The following is a 25,751-nucleotide window of genomic DNA, read 5'->3' as shown; positions in this document are numbered from 1 at the left end:
TATACACTTTAAATATTACTATCTCCATTAAAGTGTGGCGGTCTAGATTCAATGGAAGTGCTGTTGGTTTTCAAAAATAATTAGGCATTGAGAAATCCCCTCCAGTGAAGGGGAGTGTAAACCCTGTTGAAATCTGTTTTGGGGTGATTAATGACCGGGAGTTTGGGAGGACTTAGTGAGGAAAAATTTAAAATGTCCTTCACCTCCTTGCTATTTACCACCAGTGAATGAAACCAGATAGTTCTGAAATATAATAAATATTCCACCAGTCCTTTTTAAGATTAACTTTGATGTCTTACTCTTTTGGCAATACCCACAGGAGACCAAACAAAATACTTTAGACACAAAAGTCCGATTGAAATAAAACTGTTTTTTTTATTGTTTGACTGAAGTTAATGTAAAGTCTCCTCTGTTGTCTGCTGTCCATTAGAGGCTGCTGGCAGCGTGGCCACCGGTAAAGCTGCTGTCTGACCTGGAGGACTGGCTGAAGAAGCTTGAGGCTCGGCTGAACCAGGAGAAAGAAACCGTCATCAAGGCCAAAGATGCTGCTCAGATCACTGGAATTCTGCAACACTACCAGGTACTTATACCTCCAGTGTCCACTTTGACTTTATTTTGTGCATTTCTTTCAAGAGCATTTCATTTTGAATGATTATTTCAATATTAGATACATTTGATTTACATTTAGTGAAGAAGCATCTCAAAATTCCATGTGTTCATCCTTAAAATACACTACTGTGTTTCAACAGCCCTTCCTTTCTGCATTGACGTTATGGCAACAAGATAACCATTTTCTGTACAACGAAACATAAATTAAAGCTCTCTTTTCTTAATACATACAAAATACATATATACTTTGAAAGGCAAAGAAAAATGAAAAATCCAATATTTATTAATGCAATAAAAGCACTACAAATGTTTTACAACGCTAAAAAAATGAATAAAATACGTATATTACGTTAGAAATGTGTTTCTGGTCAGACACCTGAAATTAGAATCAAATTCAGTTGCACAGCAGAGGAACCTGCAAGATATCTGAGAAAGTTGAAGCATACTGACTTCTTTATTTTTTTAAATAGCAACCTCTTCTGGTTTTATTTATATGCATATTTGTATTGATTTCTTTCTACGTAATGTGCTTTCTCAGGAGCTAAAGACAGGCATGGTCAATGGGCTGCTCCTTCTTGATTTCCTGTGTCAGTCTGGGCCTCAGCCGGTGGGACCGGACGTCCGGACTCTCCGCTCAGAACGTACAGCGTTTGCAGAGAAACTTGGAGCCCTCGGACTGCAGTGGCTGCATCTTCAGAGAGAGCTGGAGATCCAGGTCCGTTCTTCAGCGAGTGATTTACAGTAAAACACGTGGACCTGTAGAATCTGAAATTGAATGATGCAACTGTGACCTTCTCTTTTATTTTCTGGTCTAATAATATTTGTATGCAGAGCGCAAAAAGCAGTAGAGTTGGGTGGCTCAGATCTTGATCTGGGTGCATGTTTCCATACAACCAAATCAAAGAATACAAAGTTGTATTTCTTGTCATTAAAAGCTCAAATAGTTGGCTAATGGTTTATATTATAAACTGAAACCCATCAGTCAAACCAGAGACATAACTCAAATTATGCCAACATCAATGGAAAAAGCTTCTATTTTGTGTCTCTTCAAAGTGACTAAAAATATATATATTTTTTTGAATTTAACACTTTGATAATCGACCACTGTTTGGCTTCGTCCACTCAGACTCGTGAAGCTGAAGAGATGCATTACACGTGTGCAGACAGAGAGAGGCGTTTACAGCGTCTTCACAGCTGGATAGAACAGCAGAAAAAGCAGTTGAATCAGTGGAAACAGCCCAGCAGTCAAACTCTGGCTCGTGAGGCTCTGCTGGAGTTGGAGGTACAGTAACGCGATGTAAGCAGGTGTATATTTGATCCGTCGACTCCTGCTGATGTCCTCTGATCTTGAGACTGCTCCTGTTTTTTTCTCTTAGGCTGTTGTGAGCAGAGTGAAGGAGGCGTCTGCAGCTTTGCAGGAGTTGAAACCCACAAGTGTGCATGTTGAAAAGGAAGAGGATCACCCTTGTGATATCGCCTTCTCCGTTCGGACAGAGAGTGTTTGTCATGCTTGCGTGGATCTTAGTCAACAGGTAAAAAATAAATCTGTTATGGCAATCAGTGACATAGAACAATGAGTGCCAGAAGAAAGTGAAATAGTTATTGGCCAACATATTTAAGATGCCTTTTCTGATCCTCCTTTTAAATTGAGAAAATCCAGAACCAAGCGCTTGTCTCTTGCAAATGATAAGATCTGTTGCTTCATGCTTGTATAGCATACACACATGAACAATGGCTTTTTTTTAAAAACAGGGACCCTGGTCCTCAACAATATTAAGTAAATCCTCCCAACTGTCAGGGATGCTGCATCACCAAACCTCTTCTTGTCTTCCTTTGTGGTAATTTACAGATGGAAGCTCTGCGACCAGCTCTACGACAGAATGTGGAGGAGTGGAGTTGTTTTGAGAGCGATCTGAAGGAGGTTTCTACGCACACCACCAGGGTGCGCTGTGCTCTTCAGCATCAGCCTCTGTTCTCACTGAAGCAGGCAGAAGGACACGTGGACCTCCTTGAGGTGAGCAGAAGTCATGACTATGATATCACATAAAGACTACACAGATGCAGGAAGAAAAAACATGTTTTTTTTAGTTTGACACAGCCAGTTGTAACTGCATGGCCTTAAAAGCCCTTCCATCTAGTTTTGACAGATTTAGTAAAGGTGTGGGCATTCCTGGATGTCAAGACCCCCGTCATACTTAGGTTTAGGAGAAGTAAGTGCACCTCTGAAGTGAAAATACAAAAGGTGAATTCTGTGCACAGCAACTCCAGGAGAAGGCCATAAAAGGAGAAAAGCTGTGGGCGTCCGTGGACCAATCCTATCAGAGTCTTGTGAAGACCCTTCATCGTGGAACAGCACAGGCGCTGGACGATCAAATGAGTGGAGAGCGAAAACGGTCAGTGGCCTGAAATGACCAGAACAGAAATCAGTGCATCAGTAGTACACATAATCCTAACATGTATTCACAGTGCACATTTTCATTGGTGTACCACGGCTCCATCACATAACTGTAGCCTTTCTGAAAGCACATTCTCATTCTAGAGTATTCATTTATTGTGTTCAGGTGGAAGGACGTGGTGCAGGAGTTAAAGAATGAGCACATGAGGACTGGAGAGACAATTTCTCTCTGGCAGGAGTACACTCGGCTGTCGGATCAATGCTCTCTTAACACGCAAACCCTGTGGCATCTGTGGGAGGAGCTGCCGAGATCTCCACATCTGCAGGAAACAAAGGCCGCGGTTCACTCAGTGGAGGTGAGTTTGAAGCTGTTGTCAAAGTGTAAGTGTTTACAACGGAATCCAGGGATTGTTGATTTGAAATGATTGGCCCCCTTATCCCTGATGTACTGCTACAGTGCTGCCTTGCAACATGGAGGATTAGAGCCTCGACCGATTTTTGACTTTTGAGTCCAAAAACAGTTTCAATATTTAAGTCTGCTGTATTGGATGACAATCATTTCTTTATATTAGTATATAACATATGTACATCACATTTTTGTTCAGGAAAGAACTATATATAGAGATATGTACTGAGTGAGACATTTTACAGTATGTACTTATCAGTCAACTATTTTATGAGGCTTGTATAAAGGCAAGAAAGTAATCCTCGAATATGAGGTATAAGTTAACAGTTAATTACAATTCCTCCTCGGCATTGTTGAGTTTGGTTTTATGGAGTTTGTGCATGCTTCGTAGCTCGGCACCGTCTGCGGAGACTCACGCTACGGTGCCACAAACAAAAAAGTGCCACAAAAAAGTTTAAAAGAAAATGGAATGCAAAGCTTTTTATAAGTTTGTGGTGCATAAGATCAAATATATACACGCTAACCTCTCCTGAAAAAGTAAAAACGTATTCCTCCGATGATGTGATGATGAAAATTTGCCAAATCTTTGTACATTCATGTCGGAAACACTGACTTGTTTATTTATGTATATTTGAATTAGTTGAATTGATTTCTGGCATTGTTTAAATCCACTGAGAGCAGACAGAACTAGTCTTATAACGTGCTTATTAGACTGCTTGTTTTTCAAATAGTTTTACTTCGAACTGACTCATGCTGTACTCTATCACTTGCATTTCAGAATTTCATTCCAAGTGTTTCTCAATGACTGGTCTCCTATTCTCTTCTTGGAATGAAACAGACAGCATGCACTTAGAGATATCAGCGAGGGTCGATCTGCTCCGCGTTCGTTCACCGAACCTCGTAGTTCAGATGCTGCATTATGTGTTGTTTTGCACATTCGTGCAACAAAAACAAGCATCCGTTCATGAAATTTCCATTACCATTTTTCAAGAAGATAAAAAGCAGCCATGACATTATGATCTTGAGTATTTTAATGGACATTGATGAAAATAGTTGGAAAGATGATGAAATGCAGGAAATACTAAGTAATTAAATCCAATGAAAGGTCAAAGTAAAAACAGTAAATATACAAAGGGATTAAAAAACAGCGCTTTTCTTCTCATTTCTCCATCTAACTGTGTGTTTTTTCACACTCTATCACCAGACGTGGCAGAATGCTGCTGAGGATTTGCAAAGCAGTGTGGGAGATGTGCTTGTGGCTTGCAAGCCTCTCATTGAACGACTAGAACCACTGGCCACAAATGTAGTCCAATCAGAGACCAGGCTGCTGTCCCGTGAAGTCCTGCTGCTGAGCAAGGCAATGTCAGCAAAAAAGAAAAGTCTTCAGGTGAGGAAATAAGTCGAAACATCACCTTCATTTTACAACAACAGTATAATTATTGGTTTTTACTGTGCAGTTTCCGTCACAGTTCAAGGACTGATAAAAGGTCGTATGTGTACAGTGACTAACACAATATAAAAAAGCTATCTATAATTGTGACATCTAATTCCTCAAGTGTCTAATGAATGGAGAACAGTTTCCCTGACATTAAATGTGAGACTGTTTGCTTAATGTTCAAATTTCACAAATCCAGATTAGTATCATCACCATCACTTCTTTCTGTGTGCAGGAAGATTTGGAGCAACAGGAACTGTTTCATACTGGACTGGAGGCCCTTGAAAAGCAGGCACAGAGCACACAACATACACTGTTGACCAGGTTCAACGACGCAGACTCAATGAAGGTTGGTCAGAAACTTTATTATTGCCCATAAATGAAATACTTCTATGCCTCCTCTTTAAATCGAAGGAGATGCTTTTGAACTGTGGAGGAGAGTTCGAGGATGGGAGAGCTGCAATAAGCACATCTTTTTAGATTCAGCGTGACTTACACTTCCCGACAATATTATCTGCATTGGCTTCACTTTTCTGACTCGGTGTGGATGTCTCAGTTTTGTATGAAGGGGGCCCACGGTGAATTATAAATGTGCTTTTTGTTTTTTTAATTCCTTGGTCGTGTAGCAGGTTCTCTTGGAACTCTGTGATCTGTTTCCGTCACTGGTTGACGTCAGGGAGAAGAGTTGTTATGTGACCCTTAACAACCATGAGACGGAGAGATTGCACGAGCTCGGCAGGCAATGGGTTGAAAACATGACTCGCACATGTGACATGAACAGGTAAGAGAATTCAGTTAAAAGATGATGCACAAATAAAAGCCTTTAAGTGTGCATTTGGGTTTTCTCATTGTTGCTATTTGAAGGTTCACAAAACAGTTCGCTCAAAAAAGTTATCCTGGCAGATGAGATGTATAACATTGTCGGTTTTACAAGATGTGCAAGGCTGTAATGACTTGTTTATTTTTCTGATGGAATACAGTGGATGCGAGTCCATTTTGAAAGTAGCTTTCAGTTGAACTCCAATTGTCCTTTTATCCCAGAGAGCTGCAGGCTGACCGTCAGCGTTCCCAGAACTTCCAGGAGAAGTGCAAGCGCCTGACGTCGATCCAGAAGGAGCTTGAGGAGGAATCAATGTCTAAAAAACCTCAAAGTTTCTCCAGCCTCCGAGAAATGCTGACTGTCCATAAGGTCTTGATCACTTAATACGTCACACTTTTAGATTCTCTGCATTTCTTTCATTTCCTAGACATTGATTAGATTTGTATCTGACCAGCTGGGACCAGTGTTTAAATGGCTTTAGGACAAACATTTTCTGGGAATTATGGACTTCAAGTTGTTTGCTTCTTGGCGCACAGAAATTAAAAATATATTTAAATTTAAAGCAAATCTACTTGTTAATGGGATAACTAGTGTTACATTCTCTGTTGGTGAATTGTTTGTTGATGAAGGCTTTCTCTCCCCTACATCTGGAGATTAGTCTGAACTCTAGATTAACCACTCATCTGTATTCTGCCCACATGCTATTAAATGAGAAACATCTTGACAAAGATATATTTAGTAATAAAGGCTTGATGGAGCTGAATTAATAAGCAATCATCATCACAGAGGCATATTTTGCATCCACTCGTAATGGGTTAATGCATCACTGTGATAAAGGCAGAACATTTGTTTTAAATAATGAATGTTATTTTGCAAAATGTGTCTTTACTACTCTACAAATGGTGTGTTTTCTTTCTTTCTCACTCCCACAGAGGCTTGAGGCTGAAATCATTATTGGACATCAGCTTGTGCAGGCGCTTCTCTGCCACGCAGTCGAGTCCATTGAAACCGAGACAGGACAGACAAAGTACGTGATGGAAAAGTCTTGGAAGACATTAAATGGCAGTTTTTAAGCCGCGATTTCCCCTGGTTCTTCCTTTCATCTATGTCTCCTTTCAGGACGAGAATGAAGTTAATAATACTGCAGCATTCCTCAGTTTCACGAGGTGCTTAGTTCAGCACACTCCTTGCTTTGATTGGTCAGTCTAATTCTTTAGAATAGCAGGTGTTTTGCACCATATTGGCACCGAAATGACACCCATAGTTGAATAGTGCATAGTCATTACATATATTACACAGTTTAATAAGTGCACTGTGAAGAAGCTGTGCTTTTAATGTGAGTTGTGATTTCTTCCGCCCACTTGTCATCAAGGTTATAGCTTTGTCTGCCTCTGATTCCTTACTTCGCTTGCAAGAATCACACACATTGGGTTTAAGCTGCAGACACACAACAAAATGCTGTGTGTGCAGGTGTTTCCTGTCTCTTTCACCAAAGCGTCCCTAAATCATTTCTTTGGAAAGCTCTTTCTTTTTTTGTTTTCGTTTGAAGGAGCTAAAGGAAAGTTTCTTCTCTTGCCCGTGCTGCGATAACTTCTTAAGGCTGTCCTAAAATCCTGATGATTTTGTGTTGATGTAGCAACTATCACAGACCTATTTGTAACTTTTCTTCTACCATTTTATGTGTTGATTTATTTTTTACAAAACGTAATATGCCCATAGGGAGCACTGATAGCTTTCACTCACTGGATGGATGTCAACGTGTTTGCCAACAGATGTTAACAGCAAGTACGATTGTTTTTCTCCAAAATATAACTAAGTGGAACCTCTTCTCCTTCACAGATCTGAGCTCATGGCACAAGTTAGCCGTGTGAGGGACAGCTGGTTCAACTCGTTGGCTTTGGCTGGCCAGCTCAGGTCCTTGTTAAAAGAACAAATGGGCTTGTGGAGAGTCTACCATCGCGGCTCGAAACTTTTGTGGAGGCTGTTGAGGGACGTCGACCCTTTGCTGCCCCCTGCTGGACCTGCTGTGTGTACACTGCATCGGCTACAAAGCTGCGCGGATGATTACCAGGTTAGTATGTTTGGATGCCAGTGAGAATGTACAGTCAGCTTCTTGCATTGATGAAAAAAAATCTTCCTTTATAGTGGCGGAATAGTAAAATTGTGCGAAATGTAATATTTAAATTTGTTTAAAATGATAAACAATAAATACTGTATCTCCCCACATTCCCTTTCCAAGTGTGTTAGAGACGCTCTGGGTCTGCACTCCACCGTGTACTCCCAGACGCTGGGGGCTGGCAGACAGTTATGTGAAACCATGACAGAGTCCGAGTGTCAGAGCCAACTGCAGTCAGAGCTTCAGGCCATACAGGAGGCCTGGGAACGAACCACCTCACTGCTGGAGAGGAGAAGAGACCTGGTCAGCACAGCTGTTCAGGTAACAGCCATATTTTCATTAAATACTAACACTCTTATCTATTATTTTCAACATTCAAAACAAAAACTAGAACCACAGTCGTAAAGCGCAGACCTCCACCAAGGCCATGCCCTTTCTCGCAATGTTAATGAAAGTAAAAAATAATGTATGTATCCGCCCCAGGAATTGAATCCGCTCCTAAATTTAACTGGTTCTTCTTTTGCTTTGCCTGATGCCAAAACAAATATTCAGAAATAGTTTTTTAATATTTCAGAATCCAGATAAACTTGCAGATATCGAGCAGCTTTGGACTTAAAAAAATCCAAGAGAAGAGCATGTTTTACAGTATTAACAGAGTAGGAGGGGTCAGCTTTACATGACCCATATCCAGGACCTGATCCTACCCCTACACGCACACACACACACACACACACACACACACACACACACACACAGACACACAATCTGGTGTGTTGCCCTGGCATAGACCTCCAGCCAAGAGGGATCAAAGAGAAGCTCAAATCTATCCATGATCCAGATCCGGAGATGTCTGGTTACCAGTGATGATCCCTTTCATTCCATCAATGTACAGAGCAGGGCTCGTAAATCATACAGGCATTATACATATATCACAGACATACTTACAATCTTATAAAATATTATATAAATATCGTAAAATGAGCAAAGCAGTGAGGAAAAAATGTCAGGTAAATTCAGATTGGTTGATACTTTAATTTACATTTGATATTTTAGTTTAAGGATAACTCCGAGCTTTGACTGATCACTGTTGTCTGAATTACAGAAGTGCTGCCGAGACTCATGAGCTGTGTTAAATAAAGGAAAGGGAAATCCCTCTGAGCAACATGTCAAAGATCACACAGAGAGCAGCATTCAGTAGAACTGCTCTCTTTTGGATTTATTGAGTTTATACTTGGACTTCAGTTCCTAAAACTTTTAAGTTGAGCAGTCCTGGTCCTTTCAGCATTTGACATGAATGTTTTAGGTTCATTAAGCATTCTTTTCAGCATATGAAAGGTTTGTTTGTGGAAATATTTAGAGAATTAGGAAGTAAGAACACAGATATCATTGTACAATTCTAAGCATACTTTCTCATCACTTTACTGCAAAGGCAACATAGCCAAAGACAGTATTTTTTATGATTTATTTTTTTGTTATATCTAAAAGCAGGTTACCTCTGCCGTGATTGATGTTTCTCAATAGATAGTTCCCCCAAAATACACTGTGCAGGTTTTCATAGCGGCCCAGGCCTTTGTGGTTAAACATTACAGGTTACTGATCATAACGTGTCAGATATTTGTTGAACTGACTCCGGAGATCTCTCTCCTCTCTTTGCTGCTGTTTATTAAGAAGTGGTCTCAGTGTCAGGACATGAAAACCAATATCGCATCTGAACTGGATGAGCTGAACGCCATGCTGAAACAGCCGCTGCCTGAGACACCGCAGGACTCTGAGGGCGAGAAACATGTTCAGGTAATTACAAAACAGCTAGTCTGTGTGTTCCCTTGACTGTATTCTACTGGAATAGTATTGAAATGAATCACAGCCCAGTACTTGTACCATCACTTACTCATAATGGAAGGAAGTTGTTTATAGCATACATAGCATAAACAATAGCGTACATTATAGCATACATTTGTTGAATGATAGAAGAGCACAAGCATTACCTAACAATATCAGAAATCTGATGATAATTCATGATTTTATTTTACAGATTTTTACCAACTTTGCCTTACTATTGAAAACAAGGAAAGTGGTTCAAAACTGTATTCTTTTCACAGTCACTGTTAACTTATTCAATTCATTCTAAGGACTCAACTGTTGGCCGTTAGGGACTCTTGGACTTGTAACCTTAGTGTATCTAAAATCCTAGCTACATCCCTGTGGCTAAAATATAAGTCCATATCCCCGCAGCAAATCCTTTAGCAGGACCCCGAAGAGGCAGTCTCCCAAAAGTCCACAAATTGTCACGTAATGCCCAAATTACTTCTCAGTATCCACGTTTGAATTTGCAGGAAAACAAGCACTGATTGTGACTGACAGCGTTCATTGCGTAACCTGCAAGGATAACGACTTGATGGACGGAAATTGCCCCCAAACAATTACAAATAATGTTTTCGTCTCAATCAAAATGAGTAATCATTTCGTACTGTGTAATACATTAAAGCACCAGTTGACATATAACTTCTAATACATCAGCAGCACGAATCTGTCAGCTGGTCTGCAAACTGGCCAAAGTTCCTCCACCCCTCAACTCCATCAGTAGCCACCGCCCATCCCACCAGAGCGCCTCTGAGGTTTACCCCCCTTTCTTTTATTCCATACCCCCATGCTTTCACTCCCCTCCCCCTTTCTATCCCCTCCCCCTGTCCCGTCCACAGCCCTTTAATCTGGACGGTCAGAGCGAGAAAGAGGTATAGAAGTGTGTCCACTCAGTTTGTAGACGGCTGTCTGACTGGCTGTATGTGTATGCGTGTGTTATGCAGGAGACAGAACTCTTACTGCAGCGTGTGACCGGTGGATTTAGGGAATTGGCCACCATGAAGACGGACCTGTCCCAGTACGTAGCGGCCGGTGACTCGGCTCTGCTGGAGCAGCAGCTGGAGCAACTCCACGGTCAATGGGAAGAGCTGTGTATGAAGGTGAGAACTGACAAAAAAAATGGAGGGAGAGAGGAGAGACCAAAAACTGAATCAGAGTAAGTGAGAGATTGTAGATGGTGCAGGTGGAGAGGAAGGATTGGGGGAAAGAGTGGGGGAGAAGGAGGAAAAGGTTGCCGAAGTGTCTTGGCGCTGACCAGCAGCACAAAGCCTCTGCACCACTGGGGCTGAACACACACACACATACACCCACACACACACACATACACACACTCATTTGTTTGAGAAAAGAGCAACATGTGCCGGTTCATGGAGGGAACATTTCCTGTCCTCTTGTTAACACTACTTGCAACTTGTCCCCATACAGGTCAAATTAATTTGTTTTCTTAACATTTGTACTGCAAAAGTGCAAAAATGTAAGCTTATTGTTTATACTAGATGTGTGTTGTATGGGATAGTTCTGGATTTGGAGCCTCTTCTGCTTGTATCAGCATATAAAGAAAAGCGTAGCTTTATGCAGTCACTTGACAGCTTTTCAGGTTGTAATTAGCTCCTCGCCCGGACGCACTGCGTTAACAGAACAATCAACTCTCTTACAGAAACAGGCCGCTAATTCTGTAACTGCATTATTTGTGAAAGCAGCTCTACTGTATAGACATGGCCTCAAATTCCTACAGTTAAGTCTTTTGGCTTAAACACAAACACGCACTTGTTCTTGAGAAAGCAACGGTTATGACATGCCTGGGTCCGTTATTATGGGTTCGTTGCAGTCATGCTAATTGGGTCCCCACTCAGAGCTGGCTGCTTCCACCTGCTCCTGTCTTGGCAGGAGCTATTGGGATTCACAGATGCTGCCATAGACGCCAGGATGTTTTCTGTTGTGTGGTGTTCTGTATGTCTCTTTTTTATCTGTACATGTATGGTACAGTAGCTGCTCATCCTTACTACATAATTCTTAAATTCGTCCCCAAAAAAAACCTCATACACAAAACACATAATTTTCCGAAGACCATTGGATGTCTTCAAGGAAAGCCCTACCAGTTACTGCATATCAAATGTTAAAGCATACATGCTTGTACACAGGTTGAATCGTTCTTGTTTCATGTAACAAAAAAAGGTTTTTTGAGGAAACACAACTAATTTCATCTTTTAGATTACACACAAGATGTTTCATCCCTATTCATTCCTGACATGGCTGACAGGGCATGGATCTGAGCCACAACCGTTTCCTCTGCATAGTTAACAGGTTGTAGGTGGGGGAAGCCACTGGAATGGGTCCGCTGAGCAGATGGCCTGGCTGGGCTGAAGGGATTCAGGGGACAGGCTCTTTTGTTCCAGTCCTCACGGGGGTGACGGCAGCTCACAATGCTCCCTAAATTCTCCAGAGTCCAAAAGGCGCAGCAGTGTTGGTACATTAAAACCAAAGCAGGGCTCATTTGAATCAAATAAATGCCACGGAGCAGTAAAATATAGCTGGTTCAATCATGCCTTGTGGGCTCGCTAAGCCCTTTAACCTCCAAAAGAGCATCGGCCCCCCTCCTCAGCTATGTAATGGGGTGTTCTCATGGTATTAAGCTGTCATTAGGAAAATGGACCTTGTTAGTTTTATCAAACAGCCAGAGTCCCTTAGGGATTTCAGTTGATTACTGATTCTGATAGAGATTAAATGGCACTGGTATTAAAAGAAAACCATTAATATTCAGTTCATTTGGCTGTTTTTTTATTGACATCAGTACCATGTAATCTGCTGTATGGAACAGTACTTTTCTTTAGTACTTTACCAGGTTATTTGTCCCTTTGCACCAAGCTCTAATCTACAAAATGTACTGTTCAACAGTAGAATTAGGTCAGAGTATCTTAGATATCATAAGTAATAAGTATCATAAGAAATAACCCAGTTTCAGATTGGATTGACATTTGTCAAATTTCGTTTGTGCACGTCAGACAGTTAAAAGATGTTTGCGTGCAGTTGTTCCCAGCAAGTCTGTTTAGTAACTGAAACCCATTTATTTTGCTGGTGTAAATGTCGTCAGATTTATGGTTTGTTTAAATGTTATTATTAATGTTTAGTGCTTGGTGTGGTCAATGCGCCATAATCCCTGGTTTGTCCCTGAAAAACAGTCATCTGGTTACCCTAAACTAGCCTGATAGTTGCATAAAAAGTTGGTAATGCAGATATAAAACCAATACTTATCTGCTGTCGGTCATGTACAGCTTCAGTTTCCATGCAATATGTAACTTGTGTGTTCAATGTGAAATCATAAAAGGGTTATCACCTGATACTTAGACATTTGTCTCTCTACCATAACGTGTGCAGAGTCGCTAAATGACACTCGTATCACTCTTCCTAGGTATCCTTGCGCCGACAAGAAATTGCAGACCGTCTCAATGCCTGGACCATCTTCAACGAGAAGAACAAAGAGTTTTGTGATTGGCTGACTCAGATGGAGAACAAGGTGTGCCACAGCGGAGAGCTGAGCATCCAGGAAATGGTGGAGAAACTGAAGAAGGTACAAGATCTTATGAATATTAATATCTTCCCATCTAAACACATGGAAGAACAGGTGTTTTCACTTGAAAACTCTTTTTCAACTGTCCACACAAGACTACATCAGGACATAACATTGTTCAGAGTGACCAGTATTCTGAAATTTGGATGAAATTGGACTCTTCCAGATATGACTACTGGATTAGAGCTTACTGTATATTGCAGGTATTATTAGGCACATTATAAAATAAATTTACTGGATGCTTCTTGCACACTATTTTTCATAAATAACACATTCTGTAATTCCCACAATCATGGAGGGATTACATGTAGGTTAAAATCCATACATGAGCAACATGAATTATGCTGTTTATAACAGATGGTGGCCTGGAATGGGATGGCTGCACTTCCCTTGTTCATACACAATCGTTGTCCTTTCAGTGACTGAAAGCCTTTTGTGCCTTCCTGTCTCATCGTGAAGCATGCTCATTTACTCAACAAGATAATAATTGGTTTGATCGCTGCAAGATCGTTGTTTTGAGTTGTTCGATGAGATGAGAAAATGAGTGGCACTTGATAGTCCCTCTTTGTTATTTGGATAGCTAAAGATGGCACTCCCCATTGATAACGGACTGCTCCAGGGCACGGAAACAGCTGTTTGGCAGGTTGAATGAACGGAGCACTGAACAGGGGAAGTGCTTAAAAGCATTCCTCTTTACTTGACATTGAACTGAAATCCATCTTTGTGTTTTGCTGGTCATTTAAAGCTGTTCTGTAATAGACAAGATTATGTCATAACAAAGATGCTTACCTCTCATCCTTTTGGTGTCCTAAAGCAATAACAGATTGACCAAATGAGCATAAAACATGCAGTTTAGTTGTGCTTCATGAGCATTGGGCATAAATAATTTCTACTCCGGTTGAAATTTACATCCATAATATAAAATCATGTATCGTACATGATAACACTACTGAAAAAATCTCCATCAGCCTACTGTAAAACACAAATAAATAAAACAATCCAAAGAGATTTTAGATGTAACCTGCATTGGATAGACACAGTTTGTGAGAGTTCTCCTTCTCTTTTTTCTTTCGGGGCATGACATTCATAAAGCATGCACAATGTTATAATGTCATGTTTCCACAGGACTGCATGGAGGAAATCAACTTGTTCAGTGAGAATAAAAGCCACCTGAAGCAGCTGGGTGAGCAGCTGTTGTTAGCCAGTGACGAGGCCAAGCAGACGCAGGTCCACGGCTCGCTGCAGGAGGTCAACCACCGGTGGCACAACCTCTTCCACCAGATCGAAGCCAGGTGAGTACAGCCACAGAAGTAGAAACTTACTCGCCCACTTACATGTATGTGTGTGTTTGTTTTTTTTTGCAATTTAATCACTTTTCAGAAAGCAAACAATTATTTGACTTTTCAATGGCAATTGCTAAAAGGTTTTTTAGATAAAAAAATCTGTGTGGATGTTTTTTCAGTACAACACAATAAATGGCACATTATTAGCCTTCCGCACAGACACCTTTCACAGCAAAGCCACTCCACATTAAAAAGCATCATTATGGACAGAAGGGCTTTAACTGGGAGCCTGTAATTGAACAATAGCTCTAATGCGGATCCGTCCACCTGCTGTTATGTTCGTCGTGCTCTGCAGCTGTCAGGAATACATGGCTTCTAATGTACAGACTGTAGGTTAAGCTGTGATGGTAAACTGTTACTGGCCCGACCCCTCCCCTCAGACAGATGGACAGTCCTGCGTAAGAGCTGAAGATACAGACCTTCACATACAAGCTACCCCCACACCATCAAGAAAAAAAAAAGCTGTGTTTACGTCTCAGACAGTACCATATGTCCCCACTGACTCAGAGTGGGATGACATGAGGGAGGGTGGGTTAGTATGGGAGGGGCCGTGTCTGTCGGCATGCATTAATCACTGATTCTCAAAGTTCAGAGGGCTTGATCCCATGCAGCTAAGATGCTGAATAGTGTAATACTAAATTATTGACCGGTTAAATTTCCCTGGTATTTTTATGAAAAGTTGCTTTAAACATTAGGAACAAATAAGAAGCTGGACATTTTTTACATTATATTTTACCACACTTTTCTTAGTGGTCTTCATGCCTTTAATTCAGCTGCTGGCAACAACTAATTTGATGCAATGCAATAATCAAGTAGTCTAAGCATCATTATGTATGTAAAAGTGAAACGATAGAATTCAATAACCACTAAAGAAGCACATGCACAGTAAGGTGAAGAGAGTTACGTCTCTGAGTAACTTGAACTCCAACCTTATATCCTCACTTATCCTCCAGCTCTTTTCTGCTCCGTTCCTTCTCCTCAGGTCTCTTTTTCCTCTGCGAGGACCCCTGACCGGGTTTTGTGTCTTTGTTGGGCACAAAACAAAGACACAACCTTTGTTAGGCTGTCAGAGGTAGAGCGGGAGTGAAAGAAAGACGGACAATTTAGTTGACACGGATGGTTGTATCTGCAGAGGGGAAGAGTATTTTCAGGACAGAATTTACACTGACTCTATTATGTCTTAATTACACGGCCATAAACATAAAGGCACATTAACTACACACACTGAATATAATGTACATTATTCCTGAACTGTAACTAGGGCTAGAAATCAGTTGACATTTCCAACAACAGAGTAAAATATATTGTTTTTTAGGTCCATTAGTTCGAAGGATTTTTATTTTCATTTAGCAAAACATTGCAAATTTCGGTCCATGATTGTTTAAAGTTATCTTGGTACAAGCAGTTTTATAAGAACTGTGTCTAAAAATAAAAATAAAAAATCATAATTAATTACCATTAACATAACCTTTTCCAAGACCGTCTATGAACTTTATGCTGGTCGTAATTGTAATCTCAAATCTAAACGAGCCACTTGAAGAAGTAAGAACCACCCAAAAAGAAAATTGGATCTCATGAGACCAGATCTATTCAGACTCTCAACGTATGTACTTGTGCACAGTGCAAATGTCCGGCATCTGTTGGGACCCTTTCATGAATTCTTCAGCCTGCCGCTGACACTCAGCGGTTTTCAATGCCTAATATTTTGGTGAAGAGCGTCTCCCTACTGGACCTCGACAGGAGAGGAAGGATCAAATGGGGATCAAACTCCCAATGGGGATCACACTTCAGGCTTTCAAGCTTCAGAAGAGAGCTCTTATTGTCCCAAGGGTTGCTATGACACCTGTGTGTGTGTGCGTGTCTTCATGACGGGGTCAGTTACCATGGTGATTTTGGAAGTTGTACTACATAATAAGATGAGAATGTTGTAGGTTAGAAGAGAGCTTCTTTAATTTTCTCTCTGTTTGCCTTTTTCCTGTGTTTGTATCTGTTTTTTCATTTTGTCCTTTTTATATATACTTTCAAGGTTATGTACAAAAATATGTATTTCATACAAAGGGACGAGATGCAGTCATGATTGCTTACTTAAATATGGATTACTTCATTTGAAAATTGGAAGATAAAGTTAATAAAGCAGTGTGTGTGTGTGTTTAGGGTGAAGAAGCTGAAGGAGACTCTGGTGGCGGTGCAGCAGCTGGATAAGAACATGAGTAATCTCCGCTCGTGGCTTTCTCGCATCGAGGCCGAACTGTCCCGACCGATCACCTACAGCGTCTGTCACCACCAGGAGATCCAGAGGAGGCTGGCCGAGCAGCAGGTACACAGAAACACACACTCTGTTATCGATAAGCCAGTCCACCAGTGGTTTAAACTGAGTGAGGAGTTTTGTCTTGAAACTCAAATTTTCTTTTTTTATTCGTATTTTCTTTTATTGTCTTAATTTTTCGTGTTTTCACTCTGTTTTCTATTTCGTTAGATTTGTGTTGTTGTGTCGTCTCGTTGTCTTTATAGTATTGTTAGTATTGTTACACTTTAATTGAATATTTCTTCTCACACTTTGTTGTTCTGCTTCACTGTCACTCCCACTTAGTCTTTGTCTCTGTTTATGATTAATCATTTATAACTGTTCTTTGTTTAATTTTGGGAGTGGGTGGTCTCATGCAGTGAGCTCCTGTCCTCCATCTGTACGTCTGTTGACTGATGTTTAACACATGGTTTCACTGGGTATGGTCTGATGCCATGTCTGACTTTGTGTCCGTCCATGTGCCTGTCCAGGAGCTGCAGAGGGACATTGAGCAGCATACGCAGGGCGTCGTGTCAGTACTCAGTCTGTGCGACGTTTTGCTGCGGGACGAAGATGCTGCTGGCGGCACCGAGGCGGAGAGTGACTCCGTGCAGGAAACCAGCCACAGTCTGGACCAGCGTTGGAGGGCCATCTGTGCCATGGCTCTGGACAGGAGGCTCAGGTAGGCGCTAAAATACACAAACACACACACACACACACGTACATACTGTATGGTGTCCTCACACTTTTCCCCAGATATAAATCAGTCAGATCACAGAAACCACGCAACACCAATTATTACATTAGAATTAGTTAATTTCTAATCAAATGAATAATTTAAAGCTTGAGTTTTAAATTTCAAAAGAAAGGTCCACTCGTTGGTTAGAAAAGCCTTCATCAGCGTCATAGAATAACTCTAACTCCAGTACGGTGTGTCCTTGTAGGATCGAGGAGACCTGGAGACTCTGGTGCAAGTTCCTCGATGACTACTCGCGGTTTGAGGATTGGCTCAAGATGGCCGAGCGCACCGCTGCCAATCCCAACTCTGCAGACGTCCTTTATACCGTCGCCAAGGAGGAGCTCAAGAAGTTCGAGGTCAGTTGGGACGTCGGCAGACAGAACAGACTTGAAGTAGCTCTGTTTTTGAATGCTTATTTGTTTTCTCAAAGGGAAATACATTGTTCTGTATTAAATTGGATGTGACTAAATCCATAAATCCATCCTTGAATTGTTGCCTGACAGAGTAGGTGTTCTTTCTGGTGTCTGTTAGATAAATACAAAAATACTACTCGTTTACCATTTTTCTTGCAGCAAGAAAATAAAGATACACATGTGAAGTAAATCAAAATATCATTTCATTATCAATTAATCTGTCATGGTTACCAAGAGTTGACATATTAAATTGCTTTTTTTTTTGTCAGTAAAAACCCAAAGATGTCACTAAACTTTGTAGAAGACCAGCAAATATTTGCGATTTTTAAAAAATTACTTAAATGATTAATTGATTTTCATAATTGACACCAAATAATTTTGGACAAGAAGGAGGATGGTGAGTCACACAAAAGTAAAAGAAAACATGTAATGGTATAAATAAGTTCAATGTGTTCACAAGACTTGTTAGAATATTTAAAGCCATAATTCCTTTCTGTTACTCTATAACTCATCCCATCTTGCCCTGTACTTTTTAGGGTTTCCAAAGGCAAGTTCATGAGCGGCTGACCCAGCTGGAACTAGTCAATAACCAGTACCGCCGCCTGGCCAGAGAGAACCGCACTGACCGCGCCAGCCAGCTCAAAGCCATGGTCCATGAAGGCAACCGCCGCTGGGACAACCTGCACCGCAGGGTGGCTGCCATCCTCCGCAGACTCAAGGTACAGCACAGGACAGAGGGCATGAAAGGCGATGACCATGACCCGCAGCGTCCACAATTTTTGTTCTTTCCCTTTCCCCTTATTCCCTGTCATCACGCTATGATTTCTGGGGGCATTTTATGGCTTTAATTCATAGCAAACAGTAGTGTTAAAAATGTATATATATCATATACTGCTTCACCTTTCTCTCAGTATTTCACCGGCCAAAGGGAGGAATTTGAAGGCACCAGGGAGAGCATGCTGGTGTGGCTGACCGAGCTGGACCTGCAGCTCACCAACGTCGAACACTTTTCAGAGAGCGACGTCCATCACAAGATCCAACAGCTCAATGTGAGGACACACTGGAACACCTACAGACACTTGTTTTATAGCGACCGGACGAGGCTCGAACTGCAAGTCACGCTCACTGTTAGGAAAAAAGCTCTGCTCAGTTTGTTTTTTTATTTTTAATTTGTCTGACTTTAAGCCTTTATATCTTTTAGAGGAGAAATTATCTTAGAGTTAGAAACTATTTCAGCCAGTTCTCTTGGTGCTTACATGTTGCAGCCATTAAAAGCAATGCATGTTAAGATGTTTAGGGAACTGGCTTCATTTTTAAACCGTGAGTCATTTTTTTGGAAGATTTCTGTTTCAGCTCGTTGACCAGAGGCCTGTAACAAATACTATTAGCAGTTGTGTTTGGTTCCCTTTGGTTTTCTGAAACTCCTCATATTACTGACTCCGTTTGTTCATCCAACCGTTCAATCCTCTTTCCTGCAGAGCTTCCAGAAGGAGATCACCCTGAACACAGAGCGCATTGACGGGCTGATAGTGTTTGGAGAGGGTCTAATCCAGAAGAGCTCACTGCAGGATGCAGCGCTGATAGAAGAAGAGCTGGAGGAGCTGCACTCCTACTGCCAGGAGGTTTTCAGCAGACTGGTCCGCTTTCACCAGCGTCTCAGCCAGCCCCCGGTGAGCTGGATGGAGCACACACACATAAACTACATCCATTCTTCTATTCAGAACTTTATTCATGCCTAAGTAAATGACGATGATGGTGAAATTCTAGCATTTTTGAGTCCTAGAGGGCTCGGGAGTCTTCATGGTGAAACGTCTCCAAATATACTAGAGAACAAATGATCCCATGTTGTAAATCGCAGCTTATATGTTTTAAACATGGTGAAATTGACCCCTGAGATGCTCAGACAGGGGGTTCAATTTTGAATTTCAGGGGCACAAACCAAAAAGGTCTGGTCCGCAAGTGACGAGCTGAATACCTTCTATTTCTTCACCGTAGTTGATCAGAGAAGAACCGGTGCTCTCTGGTACTACCTTTTCCTTGGAGTCGAGCTTGGAGCTGATTGGCCGACCGTGGCTTGGGCGGAGCCATGGAAGCCTCCCGGCGACGCCCACCCGCCTGCTGGCCTCTTCGCTGGAGCGCTCGGGGCGGGAGACACCGGTGAGCGTGGACTCCCTGCCATTGGAGTGGGACCACACTGGAGACGTAGGAGGGTCGTCGTCGTCCCATGAGGATGACGAGGAGGAGGAAGATCATGAGGATGGCAGAACTTACTTCAGTGCACTATCAGGTAAAAACATATTGATTAACGGTTCATCCAGTTTCAGGTTTCCTAGTTTTTATTGCTGTAAGGGTTTTAAATGTCACAGGGTCATAGGGCATTATCCCTTATGTGACTGGTGTTTGAATGGTTGTTGCAAAAGAGACAAGCAGATGAAAGGAGACTAGAAACACCTGAAAGCCTGAAAGACTGTTTGACACCCAGGAACCTTGGCTTTAAATTTAGATTTAGTTTCTCCAGTCAAAATGCAAGGAAAGCTTTTGAGTCCCTAAATATCATCCTGGATTACTGAAAAAGCTCCTGTGGTGGAAGAGGATTACTTCAGTTTTGCTGAAAAATGATATGATAAACATCTGATTTAATTGGATTTCTAAGATGTTGAAGTGATAGTTCTGATTTTTTCAAATGGGGTTTTATGAGGTACTTATCCATAGTCAGTGTACAGTAGATGGCGGTCCACACGCCCAGAGTTTGGAGAAGCAGACAGGAGTTTTAGATTATGGCAGTTTTTGGATGAGCCTGTCTTTTAGGTGGCTACCCCGTCCACAACAGTACAGCGCTTTGCTCCTGTGCTGGTACTTCTGTGTATTTCTTTGAATTGGGGGGCGTGCCGACCACCATCTACTTTGGTACCTCATACAACCCCACTTCAAAAAAATACAAACTACCCCTTTAAAAAAAAAGACAAAATGTAACATCCATTTCACACACACACACACACACACACAAATACACACACACAATCATAAACATCCATACGTCTCCACTCTGACCCCTCTCTCCTCTCAGAGGTGGAGTTGACTGAGAGCCAGGAGGAATTTGTCGAAGCCCCGGAGGCCCTACGAGCCTCCTCACTGGGTAGGATAAAAAAAAGAACATCTTCAACTTCTGCTTTAATAGTCCACTCCTTGAATCTTCATGGTGAAATGGGTTTCCAACAAATATCTTCGAGCAGCTCATGTATCACTTTGCATCTATTTGCATGTCGTGATATTGCTGCTGCTCTGATACTTTGCTTCCTGTAGCTGTGGTTTGGAAAATCTTTCAGTGCGTACACAAACGCTTTGTACCTTTTTCTTTCTCTGACACCTTTTTTTAAGCTGGTGTTCTTCATTTTAGACGCACTGTGGTCTAAATTATAAAAATAAAAAAAGCACTAACTGGCTAATAAGTAGGATATAAATAAAGCAGACATTTTATTTTAGTAGTTTGATTTATTATGTTTTCTTGCCAAATAGGAATTTTATTGGCTCTGTACTAATAACGCGGGTCTAATTTTGGTCAAGCTTGTCACTAGCTGCATGAATTATGTCATTGACTATTTTTCCTTTTCGGGTGACCATGACTTTTGTTTAGCCTTTGCGAGGATAGATCTCTTTCATTTATTTTTTCACGTATACTGAATTTGCTTTCTTTTCATGTGTCTTTCCACACCAACCTTCCTTTCATTTTTTTTACCAGTCCAATCTGTTTTGTTGTGTTAATTTTAGTCCCTTTCATCCTTTTGTCCCCCAACATCCTGTCTTTTATCTTCCCCCCTTTTTCTTTCGGCACTTTCCTCATCATGTAATCCCATAACTTTTTTTTTTTTTTTTATTTTCCTTGAGACCTTCCTCACTTTGTTTTACCATATTTTTGTTCATCTACTTTACTAATCCAATAATTTCTAGACACATCTATAAAAACCCTTGAATAGCCCATTGATCAGCCTCCTTCACTGAGTTTTACACTGTCTTAAAATGGCCTGTTTCTTCACCATCATTTCTCACAGTAATTTAAAATAAGGTATCTAATGTTAATCTGACCCACCAGATGGTTTGTTGTACAGAACCGTCTGAGATGCCATAATTGGAAACAGTTTAGAAAAGGGCAGTCACTTTCAAAAAAAATATTGGATGAGCCATCTGTCAATCAAACTCTTACCAAAGCCAGTCGGGAGAAAAGCAAAGAAAATTCTTCAGTACTTTGCTCTTCTCTCAATGAAAAACTACTCTGCAGTTCAGGTAAAAGTAATGTTATTGCGACATCTACGCAAACCTCTTCAGAAGCCGCCATTGTTTTTTTTAGAAAGAAAGTCGCCTCTCCGTCTCATCACACCTAAGCCACGCCCATAGCTGCCAGTAGCTCTTTGGATGCAGTTTTGTAAAATGAAGTTTTGTAACTTAAGAGTTCCCATCACTGATAGCTGTAAATGTTCTTCCAGTGACATTTCCTTCAGTGGCATTAAGTGAGTTGACAATAGTAAATTGTTCCAAATGACATTTCCTGGCATACAGGGAGAGTATGTTTTTATCTCCCAAATAGAGAGCTACAGTTAAGAAAGTATAATATCTCTCACCAAAACAAAAAACCTGCATCTCACAATTTGCCTCCCCGACCAATAATAACCGGTGTTGTTATAGGTCAGCAAATTTGAGAAATACAGTATACCCAAATTAGAGGTTTTTAGTAGGAAATACTATTAGATTTGTCAAAGATGAGGGTGTTTCATATTAATGCTGGTGTAAATAACTTTTATTTTTTTGTGTTTCAGTTTCAAGCAGGTCCATGGCTGTACACGAGTGTCCAAGATGGCGATCACAGGGAGACACAGAAACACAGCTGGACTCAGAGGGCCACACTGAGGCTCCTCCCACCCTCACCAGCACCCCTCTAAAGCAGGGCTATGTACGTTTCAAAGCTACCGCTCTACTGGAGACAAGTAAACCAGTACCAGTTAACTGGGGAGGACATGGAGAGAAAACAATTACTGTATAAATATGAGTAGATGCTTCTCACAGTGTGTGCTCTACTAACAGCGTCTTTCTTGTGTCTGCAGTTGCGTCTCATGTCTGAGTGCAGCGGCAGCATTGAGGACATTAAAAGAGTCTCGCTGATCCTGGATGATGAGGAGCAGCTGGAAGACCTCGGTCTGAGGGGACTGACTGCCCCAGACAAACAGTCAGGTGGGAGACGCTGCGACGTATGACTTGATATTCACTGTATTGGATTGTACAGCTCAATACTCAACTCGGCTCAACTCAACCAAGCGGGTTGAAAGATTAGAAACCAATGGATGCCTGAAACGGTAGAAAAATGCTTTTAATGTTTAAAAGAAGTTCCAGCTTGTCAGACAGATAAATAAAAGAGCATCTGAGGCCAGTCCACGAAAATGTTTTACAACACAATAAACATTTTGAGAGCAGAGCCATGCAACAGATATAGGGATGTATTCCTTTGAGTGTTGTGTTTTAAAAATCGTCTGTAAACTGGCCCCATGTGCTGCTGTTTCTTCATGTCTGTGTGACAAGTTGTAAGCATTGGCATCCACAGGATACATGGCTGGTGCGAATGTCTATTCATCCATATTTAATGATGGTAAGCTTCTCATAGCATCTTGTGACAAAAAACAGCACAAACTTCAACATCAGTGAATGTTTTTGCTCTCTCAGGTGTGATTGAACGCTGGGAGCTGATCCAGGCTCAGTCCAGGAGCCCACAGGAGGCCCGTCATCTCACATCTGACCTCGACGACATCACTTCCTGGTTGGACAAGGTGACTCCGGAGCTAGAGCACCTCCAGCAGTCCGACCCAGCAGCCAGTATTGAGGACATGGCAGCCAGAGCCACAGAACTAAAGGTGACATTTAAGACCAAACGCAACAGATCTGATGCTAAGTATTCAGCTTTTGTGTTCATATTCATGGATGTTCTCTTGCAGGAGATGCAGAGGGCGTTTACTCGCTACAAGTCCATCATGCTGTCTGTCAACCTGCGAGCTCGGGAAGCAGCAGAACTACAGGAGAGAGTGGCTGGCATGAACCAAGGCTGGGGCCGAGCGTGTACAGGCCTCCAGCAGTGGGACACCAGTCTGAGGAAAACACTGATGCGCTGCCAGGTGAGAAGAAAGTATTCATAATAAACTATTATAGTCTTGTGGTGTCTTAAAATATGAATGACTATTTGCTCTATGCCATTACTGTTGTTCTGTATGTTTTTTTAATTTGAAGTGTTACTTAAGGTGGATTGTTCTATTGAGTTTATCAGACTTTCCCTTTCTTCTTTTCTTTTGTATTTTAATGCCATTCACACAGCTTGTAGACATTTTTTATTTGCCCATTATAAAATAAACGCTTCCACTACGTATGTAGCTGTCCACAAACAACATATTTCTAAGCGTTTCAAGGTAACGTAGTGCGTTAGTTTGCGTTCTTTGGACTCTTATAATCGCATACAGAATAAAGAGCTTCAAAGTCGGTGCTCATTTTAGCAAAGATTAGCAAAAATCTGCATGATGAGTACTTTAACTTTGAGTACTTTATGTGTATTTGGATGCTAACACCGTTGTACATATACATAATTACTTGTAACTGAGTATTTCTACACTGTAGTTTACTTAAAGCAAAATGATGCAACTTTCTATATAAAAATAACAGCTTCATTATTTGATGGTACACTGACTTGTAATGGGGAGAATGGTGTCTCTTTCGTTCCCGCTCCGCATCCCAAACTTGCATCATGTAGAAGTGCGTTTTGTGTTATACTTATTGCTATTTGAGTGTTCATCCCCAATGTCACAAAAAATAAATCTACGAAGAGTATTTGTGTAAAATCCTGTATATTATCCAAAACTTTGTAGTAAAAAAATGTAGGTTGTGCCAAATCTCTAAGCAATACATTTTTGCACAGTATTGCATTAAGTCAAAGATCCAATTGCTTCTAAATACCACTTATTTTATTGTTCTCCACACAGGAGTTCCATGAAACCCTCCATTCCCTGCTGCTGTGGCTGGCCCACGCAGAGAGCAGACGCTATGCAGTGGACATCAGTGAACCAGCCACACCTGTTCGAGCCCTGCAACTACATCTCAGCACGCTCACAGTAAGCGGATAATCATGTTGTTGTCAAAGATTCACTGTCCTGCTGAGGCTGCCCTGTCACCATCTCTTACGTTTGTGGTTTGAAGGAGCTGCAGAAGGAGCTGCAGGGCAGGCAGACTCAGCAGGCCTCCCTCCAGGCTCTGTGGTCTCAGCTGCAGCCTGAGGACGAGGCCGAGGAGACCGACGAGGCCAAGGAGAAGCTCCATGTGACGAGCAGCAAACTGAAGTGTCTGCTGAGGCAAGTGGCCCGCGACCTCAGCTCTCTTCAACAGCGTCTGGTGAGAGTTTAACGAATACACTTTTCTTTGTCATGTCAAACAGCAATCCTGAAAGAATTTTTATGAACTTCTTATATTTAAAAACCAGATTGTTACCACAGGGTATATGCAGGGATCCTGAAATGAAATACCTGTTCAGACCTTTTTTAAGACCATTTCCATGACTTTAAGACCTCATCACCACTTCCGAGTGCTAAAGTTACATCAGCGACACACTTAAACTAACATTTTCTAAACATTTATTGTAAAACAGAGACAGCTAATGCAACAAAATTCAGATTGATGCAGTGGGAATAAAACACAAGGGAATGAATTGAGCGACTAACCCAATTCAAGGTTTATTAGAA

The 25,751-nt window shown here is 41.4% G+C and overlaps 1 protein-coding gene across 15 annotated transcripts in view; it reads left to right on the top strand.

Moving 5' to 3' along the window:
• The window catches only part of syne2a (spectrin repeat containing, nuclear envelope 2a), an 80,509-nt gene that overhangs the window by 53,043 nt on the left and 1,715 nt on the right, over positions 1 to 25,751 (top strand). For 10 of the 15 annotated variants that reach the window (XM_031861792.1, XM_031861791.1, XM_031861800.1 and 7 more), the window contains 32 exons: positions 431 to 580; positions 1,148 to 1,324; positions 1,736 to 1,891; positions 1,986 to 2,141; positions 2,459 to 2,623; positions 2,869 to 3,002; positions 3,171 to 3,360; positions 4,615 to 4,797; positions 5,081 to 5,194; positions 5,472 to 5,626; positions 5,887 to 6,034; positions 6,598 to 6,692; positions 7,505 to 7,736; positions 7,905 to 8,102; positions 9,450 to 9,572; positions 10,586 to 10,741; positions 13,051 to 13,209; positions 14,335 to 14,501; positions 16,707 to 16,869; positions 17,328 to 17,518; positions 17,781 to 17,931; positions 18,525 to 18,707; positions 18,900 to 19,037; positions 19,467 to 19,658; positions 19,984 to 20,275; positions 21,056 to 21,124; positions 22,800 to 22,933; positions 23,085 to 23,211; positions 23,698 to 23,885; positions 23,967 to 24,143; positions 24,999 to 25,127; positions 25,213 to 25,404. In XM_031861792.1, the coding sequence (XP_031717652.1) occupies positions 431 to 580; positions 1,148 to 1,324; positions 1,736 to 1,891; positions 1,986 to 2,141; positions 2,459 to 2,623; positions 2,869 to 3,002; positions 3,171 to 3,360; positions 4,615 to 4,797; positions 5,081 to 5,194; positions 5,472 to 5,626; positions 5,887 to 6,034; positions 6,598 to 6,692; positions 7,505 to 7,736; positions 7,905 to 8,102; positions 9,450 to 9,572; positions 10,586 to 10,741; positions 13,051 to 13,209; positions 14,335 to 14,501; positions 16,707 to 16,869; positions 17,328 to 17,518; positions 17,781 to 17,931; positions 18,525 to 18,707; positions 18,900 to 19,037; positions 19,467 to 19,658; positions 19,984 to 20,275; positions 21,056 to 21,124; positions 22,800 to 22,933; positions 23,085 to 23,211; positions 23,698 to 23,885; positions 23,967 to 24,143; positions 24,999 to 25,127; positions 25,213 to 25,404 (5,184 nt within the window). The remainder of the gene's footprint in view (positions 1 to 430; positions 581 to 1,147; positions 1,325 to 1,735; positions 1,892 to 1,985; positions 2,142 to 2,458; positions 2,624 to 2,868; positions 3,003 to 3,170; positions 3,361 to 4,614; positions 4,798 to 5,080; positions 5,195 to 5,471; positions 5,627 to 5,886; positions 6,035 to 6,597; positions 6,693 to 7,504; positions 7,737 to 7,904; positions 8,103 to 9,449; positions 9,573 to 10,585; positions 10,742 to 13,050; positions 13,210 to 14,334; positions 14,502 to 16,706; positions 16,870 to 17,327; positions 17,519 to 17,780; positions 17,932 to 18,524; positions 18,708 to 18,899; positions 19,038 to 19,466; positions 19,659 to 19,983; positions 20,276 to 21,055; positions 21,125 to 22,799; positions 22,934 to 23,084; positions 23,212 to 23,697; positions 23,886 to 23,966; positions 24,144 to 24,998; positions 25,128 to 25,212; positions 25,405 to 25,751) is intronic. The other 5 variants (XM_031861805.1, XM_031861794.1, XM_031861806.1 and 2 more) reach the window with 3 other exon arrangements.

Source organism: Anarrhichthys ocellatus, unplaced genomic scaffold, assembly GCF_004355925.1.
Source record: "Anarrhichthys ocellatus isolate YVR2014 unplaced genomic scaffold, GSC_Weel_1.0 scaffold25, whole genome shotgun sequence".
Lineage (NCBI taxonomy): Eukaryota > Metazoa > Chordata > Actinopteri > Perciformes > Anarhichadidae > Anarrhichthys > Anarrhichthys ocellatus.
Note: the sequence above shows the minus strand (reverse complement) of the source record. Positions and strands in the feature narration are given on the sequence as shown.